This window comes from Thalassophryne amazonica, chromosome 2, assembly GCF_902500255.1.
Source record: "Thalassophryne amazonica chromosome 2, fThaAma1.1, whole genome shotgun sequence".
NCBI classification, from domain to species: domain Eukaryota; kingdom Metazoa; phylum Chordata; class Actinopteri; order Batrachoidiformes; family Batrachoididae; genus Thalassophryne; species Thalassophryne amazonica.
Genome location: NC_047104.1, coordinates 149,494,861 through 149,512,002, shown reverse-complemented (window position 1 = coordinate 149,512,002; position 17,142 = coordinate 149,494,861). Strand labels below are relative to the sequence as shown.

Genomic DNA, 17,142 nt, shown 5'->3' with positions numbered 1-17,142 from the left:
CCTTAAAACACCTCAGCTTGTAGTGTATTGATAAGTTATCTTACCAAATTGTTCTTGGGTCTCCAGTTTGTTGTAGTAGTTAGTTAACTGATATCATGGGTTCTCAAGGCCTGTTGGTGCCTGTTAGAGGTGGGCGATACCGGGAATTTTGGTATTGATCCAATACCAAGTAAATACAGGCCCAGTATCGCCGATATCAATACAGATATGTTTTCATATTTAAGCTTCATAGATCCAAAGGATCCAAAAGACCTAGGATGGAATTTTGCCAAAGATTGTATGTGACAACAAAAATACTTTGTTATCACAATCAACATTTTTGTTTAAAAAAATATCACTCAACACAACTTAAAACAAAAACTCCTGAGGTAGAGGGCGGACAAACCACAATACAAGGGTGCGCTGCTCCGTGTTGTGTGACACAGCGCTGCTCTTGCAGAGAGTAGACTTTGATGAAAGCTTGAGTATCGATCTTTTTACACGAGGATCGTTCAATATCAATGCCAGCGTTGGTATCGATATTATCGATATTAAGATTGATCCGCCCCCCTCTAGTGCCTGTCCTCATCCCTGGATTCTGTAGCATGCAGTGGTAGAGAGTCTGCAACTCCACACTAGACAGGACATCAGTCCAATGCAGGTTACTGCCCCAGCAAAGACCAGTGCCTATTTACAGCTGAGTGAACTGAGACAATGTAGATGAAGTGTATTTTTGTGTAAGTGAGATTCAAACCCAGGTCTGCGTACTGGCAGGCCAGCTCATTATGCACTCAGCTACCTCCTCTGGATGGGTATATATATATATATATATATATATATATATATATATACACACACACACACACACCATGAGGCTGGTCCACCAACAGGGATGAAAGATGTGCAGGTCAAAATCAGATGGTCTCAGCTAAGATCAAATCCCTCTTCATCTAATTACAATGCATATCTCAGCGGAACACTATGGCATGTAAAAAACCCCTGACATTATTACACAGTTTTCAAAATAACACTAAAATCTGGGATGGTGCAGCTGTTTGAAATAACCATTCTTGCTGAATTGATTTTTTTATTCATTTTCCATCTGTAAAAGAGAACAGGAGAAGAAACCTCACTGGGAAATCAGGGTGCGCAGAACACTGGCTGTTAGTAGCTGAAGTGCACATTTATACCTTCATTTTTTTCAGCCAATTACCTTGTTGACTTCCCTCACATCCACTAAATTGCTCTGGCAGCTAGGGATGTGGACATTTTTCCAAAAGCCTCTCACACTTTCAACAAGCCCAAAAGCTATTCTGACTGCAGAGTCTCTCCCTCTCTCTCTCCCTCCCTCAGAGCACGATGAGTGTGCCAGCGGCCAAAATTCTTGTGATGACAATGCCATCTGCACCAACACCATCAGAGGACACCTGTGTACCTGCAAACCTGGCTACGTGGGTAATGGCACCGTGTGCAGAGGTGCGTTCATACCACACACAAATACAAGGAATGTAACAGTATTGCTGCAGTGTGGATGGATATATGTTTGGTACTCCTGTCAGTTTTTCATCTAAGGGCACAACACATGGTGAAAAAATACACAGATTTGTTGATATGAGGCATCTGGTTGTCATGACAAATTTAAGCAGTGGCATATGACATAGTTTGGTGGAGAAGCATGTTGATATGAAGGCACATGGTGTGAGATGTGGAGAGATATGTAGGAATACAAAATTGTCCAGAGAAAAACACTTATTTTTTTCATTTTTGTGTTATTTTGAGACTTTAAATTGCCGCTGTGACTCATCATTCAAGAGGAGTTTCTGTTAAAAATAATAATTAACAGCATGGCATGTCTGTGATTCATCCAACCTGATCCAGCAGAGTAACATCTTGTCTCTGAATCTCGCTCGTGTTCCAGTTTACATCAGTGTCACATGACCCTATCTAAAAATAAATAAATGAATACATTTATGCAGTCAACATGGTGGCTGAATGTGTGGCTGCAATTACTATGCACTTTCCATAACAAGAACTCATTAAAAAGTTAACAAAAAATGCATTGAAGGGCAATCAATTATTAGCATCTTCACAAATCCAATGCCAAGTCTGACTCAGCATGAAAAATAAAGCCTGCAATGTTCAATTAAGGTCTAAGTTTAGTAGTGTTGTGTCAGCTCATCAAGCCAGTGTGTCTTGTACAATTAGACTGACATGTTGCCTTTATGAGCCTACTAACAGTGTGCCAGGGCATTAAGTAATGTGAGATTTAGTTGACATTTCTAATTGCTTTGCCTCTGATTATCAACATTGGTAGATGATAGGTCCCGGGATTTAATAATGCAAAGTTTTGAGGATTAAATTAAGAATAGAATAGATGTTTACTGCATTTGCACTTCTGAAATGAAATTCTGGTGGCACTTTCCAGACAGTTGTACACACACACACACACAAAAAATAACACAACAGCAGCTTTTAAAAAACAATAAACAGCTTCACAGGATGGCAAGACCTTCTTAAAATACAAAAAAAAGTGTTTAATAAATTATTAAGGTACTTAATGCTTAGCGATGTAGGATAGTTTTAGATATGTAAACAGACTCTATTATTTATTGCACATGTTGATATCATTACTGAATATCTGTGTATGTGTTTGTGGGAGAGGACGGGGTGGGGTGATGGAGGCTACAACTCTGGGAAAAAAAGCTGTTGCTTAGCCTATTAGTCTGTGTCCTTATACTGCGGTGCCTCTTTTCCAATGGCAGAGGAGCAAACAAGGAATGTCCTGGGTAGCTGTTATCCTTGCAGATGACCCGTATTTTCCTCTGCATGCACTCAACATTCACAGAGTCTAAGTCCGGAAGCGAGTTTAATTAATTTTATTTTATTTACCCCTTTTGCCATGATGAATTGTTTTTTTTTTCTTTCCTTGTATGATAGCAAGGCAACTAGAGAATTGAAAGATATTAAAATAACCTTTAATCTCTCTCATCTCTTTGAACTTGATTGATTGATACTTTTATCTCTTTAACATTAGCTCCTATTGTTGTGATGGGATCAATACTGTTTTCACATGATGCTCAAACAGACACATGACGCCTGTAAGGCTATTGTAATGTAGATTCTCAGTGGTGGTTTTAACAAGAGTCTTTTATTGTGAACAGAGGGACAGAGGCCTGTTATAATATACCGTATTTTCCGGACTATAAGTCGCACCGGAGTATAAGTCGCACCAGCCACTTTATCCATTATAAAGAAAAATAAACCATAGATAAGCCGCACTGGAGTATAAGTCGCATGGACATACAGGTATGTTAACTTAACATGAAAGTTCAGATGATAATATTATGATATTATGATGATAATATCTGCACATTGTTCGAGCACCCATGTGCGGACTCGCTCCTCTAGGTTTTAGCCTGCGATTAGCTTTTTATGTTTTTTTCATGGTGGTTAGAGTAACCTCCGCTTTCCTCCAGTCCCTCACAAGTTTCTCACTCACTCCAAACTCTCTCTCTGCTGCTCGATTACTGTTTTCGGATGCATATTTCACCAGTCGTAACTTGTAATCTGCAGAGTATGCTTTTCTTTTTGGTGGCATTTTTTTCTGGCCTTCTCCATTGTCTTGTTATCAGTAATGTTGAAATTTTAATTTTTCTATGGTAGTCAGAAGTCGCAGGAACAGTCACACAAGCCTTAAGCGCCCTCTTGTGAGCTGCATTTTACCTATGGATATGTTTGCATTTTGCGGACCACATTGCGAGCCGAACCATGCAGCACCTACCTGCGCAGCTCATGACCTCCCTGTGGTGTCGAAGCCAGCTCCTTCCAAGTGCAGATGCTAATCCTCCGCCGTCGCTCACCCAGTGCTCCCACACAGCTCTGAGCATCAACTCTGCTCACACTGATATTCAAGGGTTGAAGCTGTTTTGTTAGCCCTCCCGGAATAAGCACCGTGTTCGTCTGCTTCACACGCTGTTTCACAATCATTGTCTGGGTGAAGTGAGGAATACGCGTCCAATGTTCTGTTCTCTGATTGGTTATCGCGACCAGCGTGACCTATAGGACGGCTGCCATACTACAGTGCCTATGATGCATTGCATTTCCGGCCATTTTAAAACATAGAGCGACTCTGTCACGTAAAATTGTTTTATTACGGTAAATTAATTGAGAATCTACCGGTATATTTTTCATTTATAAGTCGCTCTGGAGTATAGGTCGCACCCCCTGCCAAAACATGTAAAAAAAGTGCGACTTATAGTCCGGAAAATACGGTAGAGGCTGTGACTGTTTTTCAAGAGGTTTTTTGTTGCTTTTAATTTTATTACATTGCATTACACATTACATACAATGCATTACAGGATGCATTACATACTGTGCAACAAATGGCATATTCTATTACATATTACACCCTTGAAAAAAAAAAAAAAAAAACACTGGTATGTTTCCATATTTTCCAGATGATAAAATGAATGTTACAGTGCCCCATTTGTTGGCCTGTGACAAAACATTGTGAAGGTTTTTCATGGGCATAGCCACATACCGCTGACTTTTGACTGGAACATTAATATAAATGCTTGGAGCTGGAAGCCATCATCACGAAGGGTGCTGTTAAGGGAGCAATGCAACATTAAATCAGTCCATTATGAGCACCTCATCAAAGGCTGGATCAGAGTGGGCATATCATAGACAGCATGTGAGGGTTTGGAGAGCATATTCACTCCACAAGTAGGACTATTTGACATTACCAAGGACACTTAAGGTACAATGCAAGTCAATTTGTGCACATACGTATGGGGGCCAGTCTCAAGGTTATCAGCATACTGAACAATGATGGGTCTAATTTAATAACTCCTCTGCACCTGCTATGTGATCAACATTCATCACACTATGATGGGATAAAAATCAAAAGGTGACATAGATGTTTTTTCCTCCACATTCACGTGGGGTAAATTCACCTTCATCTTTAGGTAATTTTGGGATTCAACACCTTGCTCAAGGTAATTTTGACACTCAGCTGCACAGGTATAGAACTGAATCCAAAAGCAATGACCTATTACAACAATGTGCAGGGGGTGTTTTCTTATTTTAGGATTTGTGGAGGTTTTATGCGGTCTCCTGGTGAAGAAAATCATTGAATTTTGCATTAAAAGAAAAATCCATCTTAACCTCTGTAAACTCACCAGAAATGCAGAAACACACAATGAAATGTTGTTTGTCAGGAGTGTGAGCACAAGAATGTTGGTGATCTTATGGACGATCCATGCGTGATCTATACCATCCTACCCTGTGCAAAATATCTGGAAAAACAGTAGTGCACATATGTCAGTGAACACTGGGCAAAAGGTAAGATAGTTAATATGCACAGCAACACAATGGTTCCAGACAGGCAAGTATAAGCATGAACCCAAGCAAACATGGGAAGAACATGCAAAACTCTGTAGAGAATGAACTAAAAAACAATGCCATGTGTGCACTGCCGGTGCTGAATTGTTCAAGAGAGTTTGATATTGCTTCTTCCAGGACATCTCTATTTGTTTATTTGTTTGCATAACTTTTACAAATTATAAATAATAATAACACACCAGGTTTGGTATCAATGGGATCAAGAATCTCTGAGAAGCAGTGGAATAAACACACACACACACACACACACACACACACACACACACACACACACACACACACACACACACACACACACACACACACACACACACACACACACACACACTCACTCACATGCAAATGTTTGGTCCCCAAATTATCATGTGGTTTATCTAGCATCCACAAACCATCTTGCAGGTAGCAGATATGTATGTGGTATATTTTAAAAGCAAAGAAAGCTGCTCTTTTGATAGATCTGATGAATCAGAATAACCACCAGTTAATAACTTATTATCATCATGCTCTCGTTTACTTATTTAAATTTTCAATTTATTTTCATTTATATACAGTAGCGCCAAATCACAACAAAGTTGCCTCAAGGCGCATCACACAAGTAAGGTCTAATCTTACCAACCCCTAGAGCAAGCACATAGGCAACAGTGGTCAGGAAAAACTCCCTCTGACAATTTGAGGAGGAAACCTCAAGCAGACCAGACTCAAAGGGGTGACCCTCTGCTTGGTCCATGCTACTGACACAATTTACAAAACTGATATACACGAAATTTTGGGCATCCATGCCGGTGCACAGGATGGGAGGCTTGCAGAACAACACAGCACCCCATGTCTGGAAGGGGTGGTGCTTATTAACTTAAATGATCATAGTATTGTGTGACAGACTGGCATCCTGTCCAGGGTGTACCCCGCCTCACTCCCCATGAATGCTGGGATTGGAGTAAGCAGTTGAAGATGAGTGAGTGGTCATAGTATTTATTGATTTTGACTCATTGTCTTCACAAATTGGCTGGGATTGATTTTCCTGTCCAAGCCCAATTCTGTTACCAGCACAAGGAGTGAAATGGCTGTTTGTATTTTGTCCAGTTGTTCAACAGGTTCATGCATCCTTGAAATGCTCAAAGGCATCCTATCTTACTTAGAATGATTAAGTGATAATTAACTCACCAAAGTGTAATGGGGTCTTTGACCACTTGGATGCTCTATGCCTCACCTAACTGGACAGCAGCTGTCACATGATGAAAATTGATTCTGGACCTGTTTCAGTCAGTTTTTCCACATTTGTGCCTGCTCTCTCAAAATGCTCACACTGCTCCCTGTTGACTCGTTGCTATGCCCATTTGCCTCACCCAGCTGGCCCTCCAGTGCTGAAGCATGGACAAAGGTGGAAGGTAATTAGGATTTAGCTCTGCAGCATTTTCTGTGTGTGATTATGTGCAACAGTATGATCATCCCAACAACAGACGTGGAACAATAGAGATATACAGATGATGGTTTTATCATGCAAATGTTGATTTCGACTGTGGCAATTATGGTTTACCTATGTGTGTGTGTGTGTGTGTGTGTGTGTGTGTGTGTGTGTGTGTGTGTGTGTGTGTGTGTGTGTGTGTGTGTGTGTGTGTGTGTGTGTGTGTGTGTGTGTTTTAACTTCCAGTATAGCTGCTCTGTTGATGATCAGTTGTTCTTTCCAAAATTCAATTTTCTTGTTAACCAATTGTTCTTACCAAAATTCAATTTTCTTGTTAACCAACAGTCAAAGATGATTAGAACTTTCAAAGAAACATGATGGTAAGCATTTATTTTTTCCCATGTTACAAGGGTTGTAAAAAGGTGAGGTTATACTTCATTCCAGATTTATATATATATATATATATATATATATATATATATATATATAAACGTGGTGTTGGGCACAGTTCCGCTAATCTGCTAACCACTAATTGACCCTTTCATTAGCGGATTAGCTTTCCAGATAACTTCGAAAACCATCAGCGGACCAATTGTGGGCATAGTGAATAAAGCTTATGTGAATAAAGCTTAACAGTTACAAACATATGTAAAGTCTGAAATCAAAAATTTTTAGTGTTATTTTACACACACACACACACACACACACACACACACACACACACACACACACACACATATATATATATATATATATATATATATATATATATATATATATATATATATATATATATATATATATATATATATATATATATAACAGTTGCCCCAAGGCCTTTTATATTGCAAGGCAAAAGCCATACAATAATCACAGAAAAACCCCAACGGTCAAAACAACCTCCTATGAGCAAGCACTTGGCGACAGTGGGAAGGAAAAACTCCCTTTTAACAGGAAGAAACCTCCAGCAGAACCAGGCTCAGGGAGGGGCACTCTTCTGCTGGGACTGGTTGGGGCTGAGGGGAGAGAATCAGGAAAACAACATGCTGTGGAAGACAGCAGAGATCAATCACTAATGATTAAATGCAGAGTGGTGCATACAGAGCAAAAAGAGAAAGAAACACTCAGTGCATCATGGGAACCACCCAGCAGTCTAAGTCTATAGCAGCATAACTAAGGGATGGTTCAGGGTCACCTGATCCAGCCCTAACTATAAGCTTTAGCAAAAAGGAAAGTTTTAAGCCTAATCTTAAAAGTAGAGAGGGTGTCTGTCTCCCTGATCTGAATTGGGAGCTGGTTCCACAGGAGAGGAGCCTGAAAGCTGAAGGCTCTGCCTCCCATTCTACTCTTAAAAACCCTAGGAACTACAAGTAAGCCTGCAGTCTGAGAGCGAAGCACTCTGTTGGGGTGATATGGTACTAAGAGATCCCTAAGATAAGATGGGACCTGATTATTCAAAACCTTATAAGTAAGAAGAAGAATTTTAAATTATAGTCTAGAACAGTGATTCTCAACCGGGGTGCCGCGGCACCCTAGGGTGCCGTGATCGATCGTCAGGGGTGCCGTGGGTATTTTTCATATTCGCGATTATTTTTCATATTCGCGATTACCGTGAATTATTTATTTTATCCACAAAGCATAAAACGACTCAGAATCTGACGTCATTGTGCTGCAGCCTCGCTCTCGTCTTAAGGCGGGACAATAACAAGGAGGCTGACGGCCGATTAAAACAGTACCGTCTTCTCCAAAAGCCGTCTAAAATGCGGAGCTGTCGGTGTGTGTGTCTGTGCCTGTGTGTGCACGCGCACGGAGTTAACAGGCTGCAGACTGCGAGGGAAGGGGTGGGTGAGGGAGATTCCTGAATGCAATCGCGACACGTTCAGTGCGCAGCGAGCGCGGAGCAGAGAGAGGATTTTAAATGGAGTGAACATGTTAACAAAACGAAAACGTGAAGCTTTTACTTCTCTCTGAACTTTCTCTAAAGGTGTGATTCTGCCGTTACCGTCCTGTTCACACCATGTGCGCGTCGTATGCTGAATTTATGAGATCATGAGATTAAATAAACGGTCAAATATCTTTAAAAACATATTTAAAAAATGAGAATATATGAATGAACTGAGATACACAAAAAAAAAAAAATGTTCAGACGCACAGATCACAAAAAGCAGGTGAGAACTCTGAACTTTAACAGCTGTTATTTTCCAAAGGTATTTATTTGTTCAGTCTTGAGCTTAATGTAGTGTTTAAGCACAAAACGTGACTGATGAGGAGAAACAATTTCAGAAATGTAACAGAAACAACCACAAATCAGAAAAAGTTGGGACTGTATGTAAAATGAAGTCACCATTCCCAGTTTCTCCACTCACAGAAGCCAAACGTTCTTCCAGAGTTGTGTAATTATACTACAATAGTAGAATATAAAGAAGGGGAAAAAAGAAAAAAAAAATAGACAATATATTCGTCAATCGCAATTATTTGTCTGACAATTAATCGTCTCCAGAAATTTCTAATCGTGACAGCCCTACTTGAGATCAGAGCGCAAAATGCTTGAGGATTTTTGAAATGCGATGTTTTCTGTATCGATTTTCTATTGCGATAACTGGGTTTTGCGCAAAACCAGAGGTAATAGCATTATAATATTATTTTAGTTGGTGGTGTGCCGCAGGATTTTGTAAATATAAAAAGGGTGCCACGACTCAAAAAAGGTTGAGAAACACTGGTCTAGAATTAACAGGAAGCCAATGAAGAGAGGCCAATATGGGTGAAATATGCTCTCTCCTTCTAGTCCCCGTCATTACTCTAGCTGCAGCATTTTGAATTAACTGAAGGCTTTTCAGGGAACTTTTAGGACAACCAGATAATAATGAATTACAATAGTCCAGCCTAGAGGAAATAAATGCATGAATTAGTTTTTCAGCATCATTCTGAGACAAGACCTTTCTAATTTTAGAGATATTGAGCAAATGTAAAAAAGCAGTCCTACATTTGCTTAATATGCGCATTGAAGGACATATCCTGATCAAAAATGTCTCCAAGATTTCTCACAGTATTACTAGAGGTCAGGGTAATGCCATCCAGAGTAAGGATCTGGTTAGACACCATGTTTCTAAGATTTGTGGGGACAAGTACAATAACTTCAGTTTTATCTGAATTTAAAAGCAGGAAATTAGAGGTCATCCATGTCTTTATGTCTGTAAGACATTCCTGCAGTTTAACTAATTGGTGTGTGTCCTCTGGCTTCATGGATAGATAAAGCTGGGTATCATCTGCGTAACAATGAAAATTTAAGCAATGCTTTCTAATAATACTGCCTAAGGGAAGCATGTATAAAGTGAATAAAATTGGTCCTAGCACAGAACCTTGTGGAACTCCATAATTAACCTTAGTCTGTGAAGAAGACTCCCCATTTACATGAACAAATTGTAATCTATTAGATAAATATGATTCAAACCACCGCAGCGCAGTGCCTTTAATACCTATGGCATGCTCTAATCTCTGTAATAAAATTTTATGGTCAACTGTATCAAAAGCAGCACTGCGGTCTAACAGGACAAGCACAGAGATGAGTCCACTGTCTGAGGCCATAAGAAGATCATTTGTAACCTTCCCTAATGCTGTTTCTGTACTATGATGAATTCTAAAACCTGACTGAAACTCTTCGAACAGACCATTCCTCTGCAGATGATCAGTTAGCTGTTTAACAACTACCCTTTCAAGAATTTTTGAGAGAAAAGGAAGGTTGGAGATTCGCCTATAATTAGCTAAGATAGCTGGGTCAAGTGATGGCTTTTTAAGTAATGGTTTAATTACTGCCACCTTAAAAGCCTGTGGTACATAGCCAACTAATAAAGATAGATTAATCATATTTAAGATCGAAGCATTAAATAATGGTAGGGCTTCCTTGAGCAGCTTGGTAGGAATGGGGTCTAATAGACATGTTGATGGTTTGGATGAAGTAACTAATGAAAATAACTCAGACAGAACAATCTGAGAGAAAGAGTCTAACCAAATACCGGCATCACTGAAAGCAGCCAAAGACAACGATACGTCTTTGGGATGGTTATGAGTAATTTTTTCTCTAATAGTTAAAATTTTATTAGCAAAGAAAGTCATGAAGTCATTACTAGTTAAAGTTAAAGGAATACTCGGCTCAATAGAGCTCTGTCTCTTTGTCAGCCTGGCTACAGTGCTGAAAAGAAACCTGGGGTTGTTCTTATTTTCTTCAATTAGTGATGAGTAGTAAGATGTCCTAGCTTTACGGAGGGCTTTTTTTATAGAGCAACAGACTCTTTTTCCAGGCTAAGTGAAGATCTTCTAAATTAGTGAGATGCCATTTCCTCTCCAACTTACGGGTTATCTGCTTTAAGCTGTGAGTTTGTGAGTTATACCATGGAGTCAGGCACTTCTGATTTAAGGCTCTCTTTTTCCAGAGGAGCTACAGCATCCAAGGTTGTGCTCAGTGAGGATGTAAAACTATTGATGAGATAATCTATCTCACTCACAGAGTTTAGGTTGCTACTCTGTGTTGGTATATGGCATTGGAGAACATAACAAAGAAGGAATCATATCCTTAAACCTAGTTACAGCGCTTTCTGAAAGACTTCTACTGTAATGAAACTTATTCCCCACTGCTGGGTAGTCCATTAAAGTAAATGTAAATGTTATTAAGAAATGATCAGATAGAAGGGGGTTTTCAGGGAATACTGTTAAGTCTTCAATTTCCATACCATAAGTCAAAACAAGATTTAAAGTATGATTAAAGTGGTGGGTGGACTCATTTACATTTTGAGCAAAGCCAATTGAGTCTAATAATAGATTAAATGCAGTATTGAGGCTGTCATTCTCAGCATCTATGTGGATGTTAAAATCGCCCACTATAATTATCTTATCTGAGCTAAGCACTAAGTCAGACAAAAGGTCTGAAAATTCACAGAGAAACTCACAGTAACGACCAGGTGGATGATAACAACAAATAAAACTGTTTTTTGGGACTTCCAATTTCGATGGACAAGACTAAGAGTCAAGCTTTCAAATGAATTAAAGCTCTGTCTGGATTTTTGATTAATTAATAAGCTGCAGTGGAATATTGCTGGTAATCCTCCCCCTCGGCCCGTGCTACGAGCATTCTGACAGTTAGTGTGACTCGGGGTGTTGACTCATTTAAACTAACATACTCATCCTGCTGTAACCAGGTTTCTGTAAGGCAAAATAAATCAATATGTTGATCAATTATTATATCATTTACTAACAGGGACTTAGAAGAGAGAGACCTAATGTTTAATAGACCACATTTAACTGTTTTAGTCTGTGGTGCAGTTGAAGGTGCTATATTATTTTTTTATTTTTTTATTTTTATGCTTAAAAAGATTTTTATTGGTTGTTGGTGGTCTGGGAGCAGGCACCGTCTCTACAGGGATGGGGTATTGGGGGGATGGCAGGGGAGAGAAGCTGCAGAGAGGTGTGTAAGACTACAACTCTGCTTCCTGGTCCCAACCCTGGATAGTCACGGTTTGGAGGGTTTAATAAAATTGGCCAGATTTCTAGAAATGAGAGTCAGACAGCCAGCAATTCAAGGAGAACATGCGGCTAAACATGTCACTGCGGTCATTGGTCATTACATAGTTTATTCACCAGAGGGTGCTTCAACAGCATTGTTTACAGTGCTGTCAAGACTGGGATCCCCATCACCCCTTTGCTACATTAGATGCAAGAGACAGAAGAAAAGCGACCAACTGCCATTCATTTTCAGTCAGTGTGGGTGTTTGACAATCACAGCAGACAAGTTTCACCATGCCAGCAGCTAAGTGACGACAAAATAGATGAGAAGTCTATTTTCTGCAAATTCATAGCAATGTGTCACACTCATCATCATCCTGTCACTCACTTAACCTCCAATACACACATACATACTCTTCTTTTAAGATATCTCAACACCATTTCTCTTCCTATCCACACCATAATACAACAACTTGATCCCACCGCCTATGCTCCTGCTCTTACTTCTCTTTCACTTAGTCTCTTGCACACACAATATGTCAACCTTTCTCCTCTGCATCATATCAGCCAGCTTTCTCCCTTTAACAGTCATACTGCCAACATTCAAAGTCCCAACTCTCAGTTCCACCCTTCTAGTTTTCCTCTTTTTTCCTCACGTTCTCCCCCTCTTCTTCTGTTTCTTCGCCCAGCAGTAGACCATTTCCACCGGCACCCTGTTTGGCAAGGCACCAATGGTGGTCATAATTAATCTGGTCCAAAACTGATCCAGTATGGAAATTCAATTTGTACTCTTTATTTTGGCTTGTGTTATGCTGGATGCTCTTCCTGATGAAGCCCTCCTCATTTATCCAGGCTTGGGACCCGCACTCAGTGTGTACTGGCTGCACAATGTGACTGAGTTATGAGATTCCACCAACAACAGCCCTTTTAAGTGATATTTTTTGAGTGATAGTTAACCAGACCAATGACACACACACACACACACACACATACACACACACACACACACACACACACATATATATATATATATATATATATATATATATATATATATATATATATATATATATATATGTATGTTTGGGTACCTTTCCACAGATTTGTCCCTCAAGACAATCCTGTCTTTGAGGTCGACAGACAATTCTGTTGACTTCATGTTAGGTTTGTGCTCTGACATGCACTGTCAACTGTGGGATCTTATATGTAGACAGGTGTGTGTCTTTCCAAATCACATCCAATCAACTGAATTTACTGCAGGTGGACTTCAGTTATGCAGTCGAAACAGGATGCACCTGAACTCAATTTTGTGCTACATGGCAAAGGCTGTGAATAGTTATATACCTGTGAGGAAAAAAATGCAACCATTTTGGAATAAGGCTGTAGCATAAACGTGTGGAAAATGTGAAGCACTGTTAATACTTTCTGGATGCACTGTATGTATTGAATCATGATAGGTGTATCATAATATGTATCATATCATGTAGCGAGTGTATTGTTACACCCCTACAAGTCATACTGCCAATAATCAAAGTACCAAGTCTCACTTCCACAATTCTAGGCTTTCTCATCTCCTTCTGCATCTGGACAACTTCTCTGCATCTTCTTCTATGCCTAATTTCTGCTGTTACCCTGTTGGGCAGTAACACCAGTGTTATCCCTGGCTTGTCCTATCTGGTATGGAAATTTGATTTTTGACCTGCATATTTGGTTTTGCAAAATTTATGCCAGATGCCCTTCCTGATACAACCCTGCTCATTTATCCAGGTTTGGGACTGGTGCATTGAATGCACTGGCTTTGTGCACCCATTGTGGCTGAGATTAGACATCATTTATGGCCTACGTCCTTCCTTCCACCCATATAGTATTCAAAGTGTAAACAAGCAGTGGGAAACTGGAATGTAATCACTTCAGGTCAGGACGTGATGACAGACTTGAATGGTTGCTCATGAAAGACATTCCCCCAAGACAATACTTAAAATGCAGAGCCATTTGTTTTTGTTTTGTTTTGTTTTTTTGTGGAATGTATCATTGCACATTGCTTATATATTGCTTGCCGTCTCAGTGGACCCATATGATGGTAGTTGGAAACATTCCATAAAGACAGTGCAAATCATCTGTAGATGTAATTTCATTTCAAGGTTGAGCTTTGCAAAAGTGCAGTGGTGATAATTTCAAATTGGTAATCATGGTAGCACTGTAAGATGGAAAAGGAGCCTTAAAATGTAACTTCTCTTCCATTTGAATTTAGAGATAGAGTCAGAACAAACTGAACTTCTTTTGTATTCAACCCATTACATGACACTTGAAGTCACTCAACCAGGCTCTTGAATCTAAAGTGAAGTGTTTGGGAAACCCAGATTTTACCTTTGCAGTGTGAGGCTGACTTGGTTGATAGCCACTCTGAGTTTGGTTTATAACTTGGGTTTCCTGAGTGGTATATCTCAGATCTTAACTTCAATGGTGCATTTACACATAGGCAAGACGCATTACGGATGTCATATTTGCATAATTCTTGGCACATTTCTGACATTCTTAACATAACTTAAATCAGAATCAGAATCAGAAGAATTTTATTGCCATTGCCAGTGAACAGGATTCACAGACTAGGAATTTGCTTCGGTACAATGGTGCAACATTAAGAAGAGATAAAATGCTAGGATAAAATATAACATATGTGTCAAAATAAGATAAAATATAAGATAAAAAAAAAGAAATATGAAATATGAAAGGCTGTGTGCAACAGAAAAACAGAAAAAGAAACAGAAAAACAGAAACAGAAACGCATCTGAATAGGTTTCTTAATAGTGTGTGTTGGTGCGTGATTTTCGTGGAGCATGTTTTTAGCTGTCAAAAAAATCTTCCATGAATGTCACACACCACCCTCATTTCACATCATGTCATGGAGGTTGCAACTGAGCATGTTGATCCATCTTCATTAGCGGTGATCCTTAAAAGAGCATGACAGCATTCTTCTCTGACGTGCGCACAATTAAACCCTGCTGCACCACATTCAGTTTCATTGCTGCAGTATGCTGAAGAAAGACAGTGACATCAAGTTGGCTAAAAGTTTCATTCCAGTGCTGCTCAACGCACTCCTGCAGATGTTCCACCTGCTGCTGTGCCTGATGTTTGGGAAAATGCACAAGACGAGAGCCGTGTGGACACACACATCTGGCTCTGTCAGTCTCATCCTCCTCTCTGCACTACTCCACAGCATAGAGCCCAACTAAGCATGCAGTCACAACGTTCTTCTGCTGTGGATTTTGAGGAGCAAACTGGAGCGATCTGAATTGTTCAGCAACTGACGGTTGGATGAATATGGGTGTGTGTGTGTGTGTGTGTGTGGAGACAATTTGCCTCATTCACAATGTGACAGAACTTAACAATGTGCTGTTATGCGTGATAGCGCGCTACACCGTGGCACATTATTCTTGACCGTGCGTAATGGTTCCTGATAATTCTCCAGCAACATGTGCCATTAATCATAATGCATGATAACAGGTTGCAACAGTTCCTGAGGACACCTGACGCCTCTGCCTCAAATTATCACACTCGCGATCAGAGGGTAAGAATGTATACTTCGTGGCATTCAGGACTTGCCATCGTTATGTGTAAACGCAGCTTAACTTTTGAGAAAGCTGTTTAATCAGTTAGTAGGTTTATCAGGGTGTCTGAACCAAGATTCATGTTTATATTTGTTTGGCCCAATGCCTTTGGTTTCACATTGCCAAGTTGGAGTGGCACTAAAGAACCTTTCATGGCATTCAAATAACATCATCTATGTCAGCGACATCTTCCCATAGTTAACATTGACTGACTTGAAAATGTGCAGAAGTCTGACAATGACTTGTTGTCAATTTAGTATACGTCCATTTCAAGACACAAAAATGTTTTGTTTGAAGGGAGAAAAATTAATGAATAGGTTACTTTAATTGCAACTAAATATTACAGTATTATAGTATTTTTACAAACATGACAGCAGTTGCTGTCAAAAATGATTTTTTTTTGTGTGTTCTACCTGTTACAGCAAGACACAAAACATGTGTCATACTGGCACATATCATACTGGCAAAGTGAGGAACCTTGGGGTCATTTTTGATCCTACATTGTCCTTTGACCTCCACATTAGAGATATTATGAGGACTGCTTTCTTCCATCTGCGAAATATAGAGAAGATTCATCCCATCCTGTCTATGGCTGATGCTGAGACCCTGATTTATGCATTTGTCTCTTCTAGATTAGATTATTGCAATGTTCTATTTTCTGTTTTACTGCAGTCCAGCATTTGGGGTCTCCAATTGGTTCAAAATGCCGCTGCCAGACGTTTGACACGAAGCAGAAAGTTTGACTACATTACACCCATTTTGGCATCTCTTCACTGGCTTCCTGTCTCTGTGAGATCAGATTTTAAGGTTCTGCTGCTAGCTTATAAAATTGTTCAGGGACTGGCACGTCCATACCTAGCAGATCTAATTAAACTCTATGTACCTGCCCGGGCTTTGCGTTTTCAGGGTGCAGGACTACTTTGTGTCCCTCGGGTGAATAAGAAGTCTGTGGGTCACAGAGCTTTCTCTTATTGTGCCCCTGTTCTGTGGAATGATCTCCCTGGTTCAATAAAGTAATCAGATTCTGTGGAGATTTTCAAGTCCAGACTTAAGACGCACTTATTTTCCCTTTCGTATGGCTAGCATATTGACATATTATGTTAGTATGCTTTTTACTTTTTTACTCTTTTACTGTGCTTTTTAAAAAAATCTTTTAATTCATTTTATTTTATTTTTTTGTGTGAGGCACCTTGAGGTGACTCTCTTGTGATTTGGTGGTATATAAAATGAATAAACTGAAATTGAAATTAACAT

The 17,142-nt window shown here is 39.6% G+C and overlaps 1 protein-coding gene across 1 annotated transcript in view; it reads left to right on the top strand.

The window, feature by feature from the left end:
- The window catches only part of LOC117500647 (protein kinase C-binding protein NELL1-like), a 905,329-nt gene that overhangs the window by 684,563 nt on the left and 203,624 nt on the right, over positions 1-17,142 (top strand). The window contains exon 11 of the mRNA XM_034159400.1: positions 1,333-1,455. Coding sequence (XP_034015291.1) covers positions 1,333-1,455 — 123 coding nt within the window. The remainder of the gene's footprint in view (positions 1-1,332; positions 1,456-17,142) is intronic.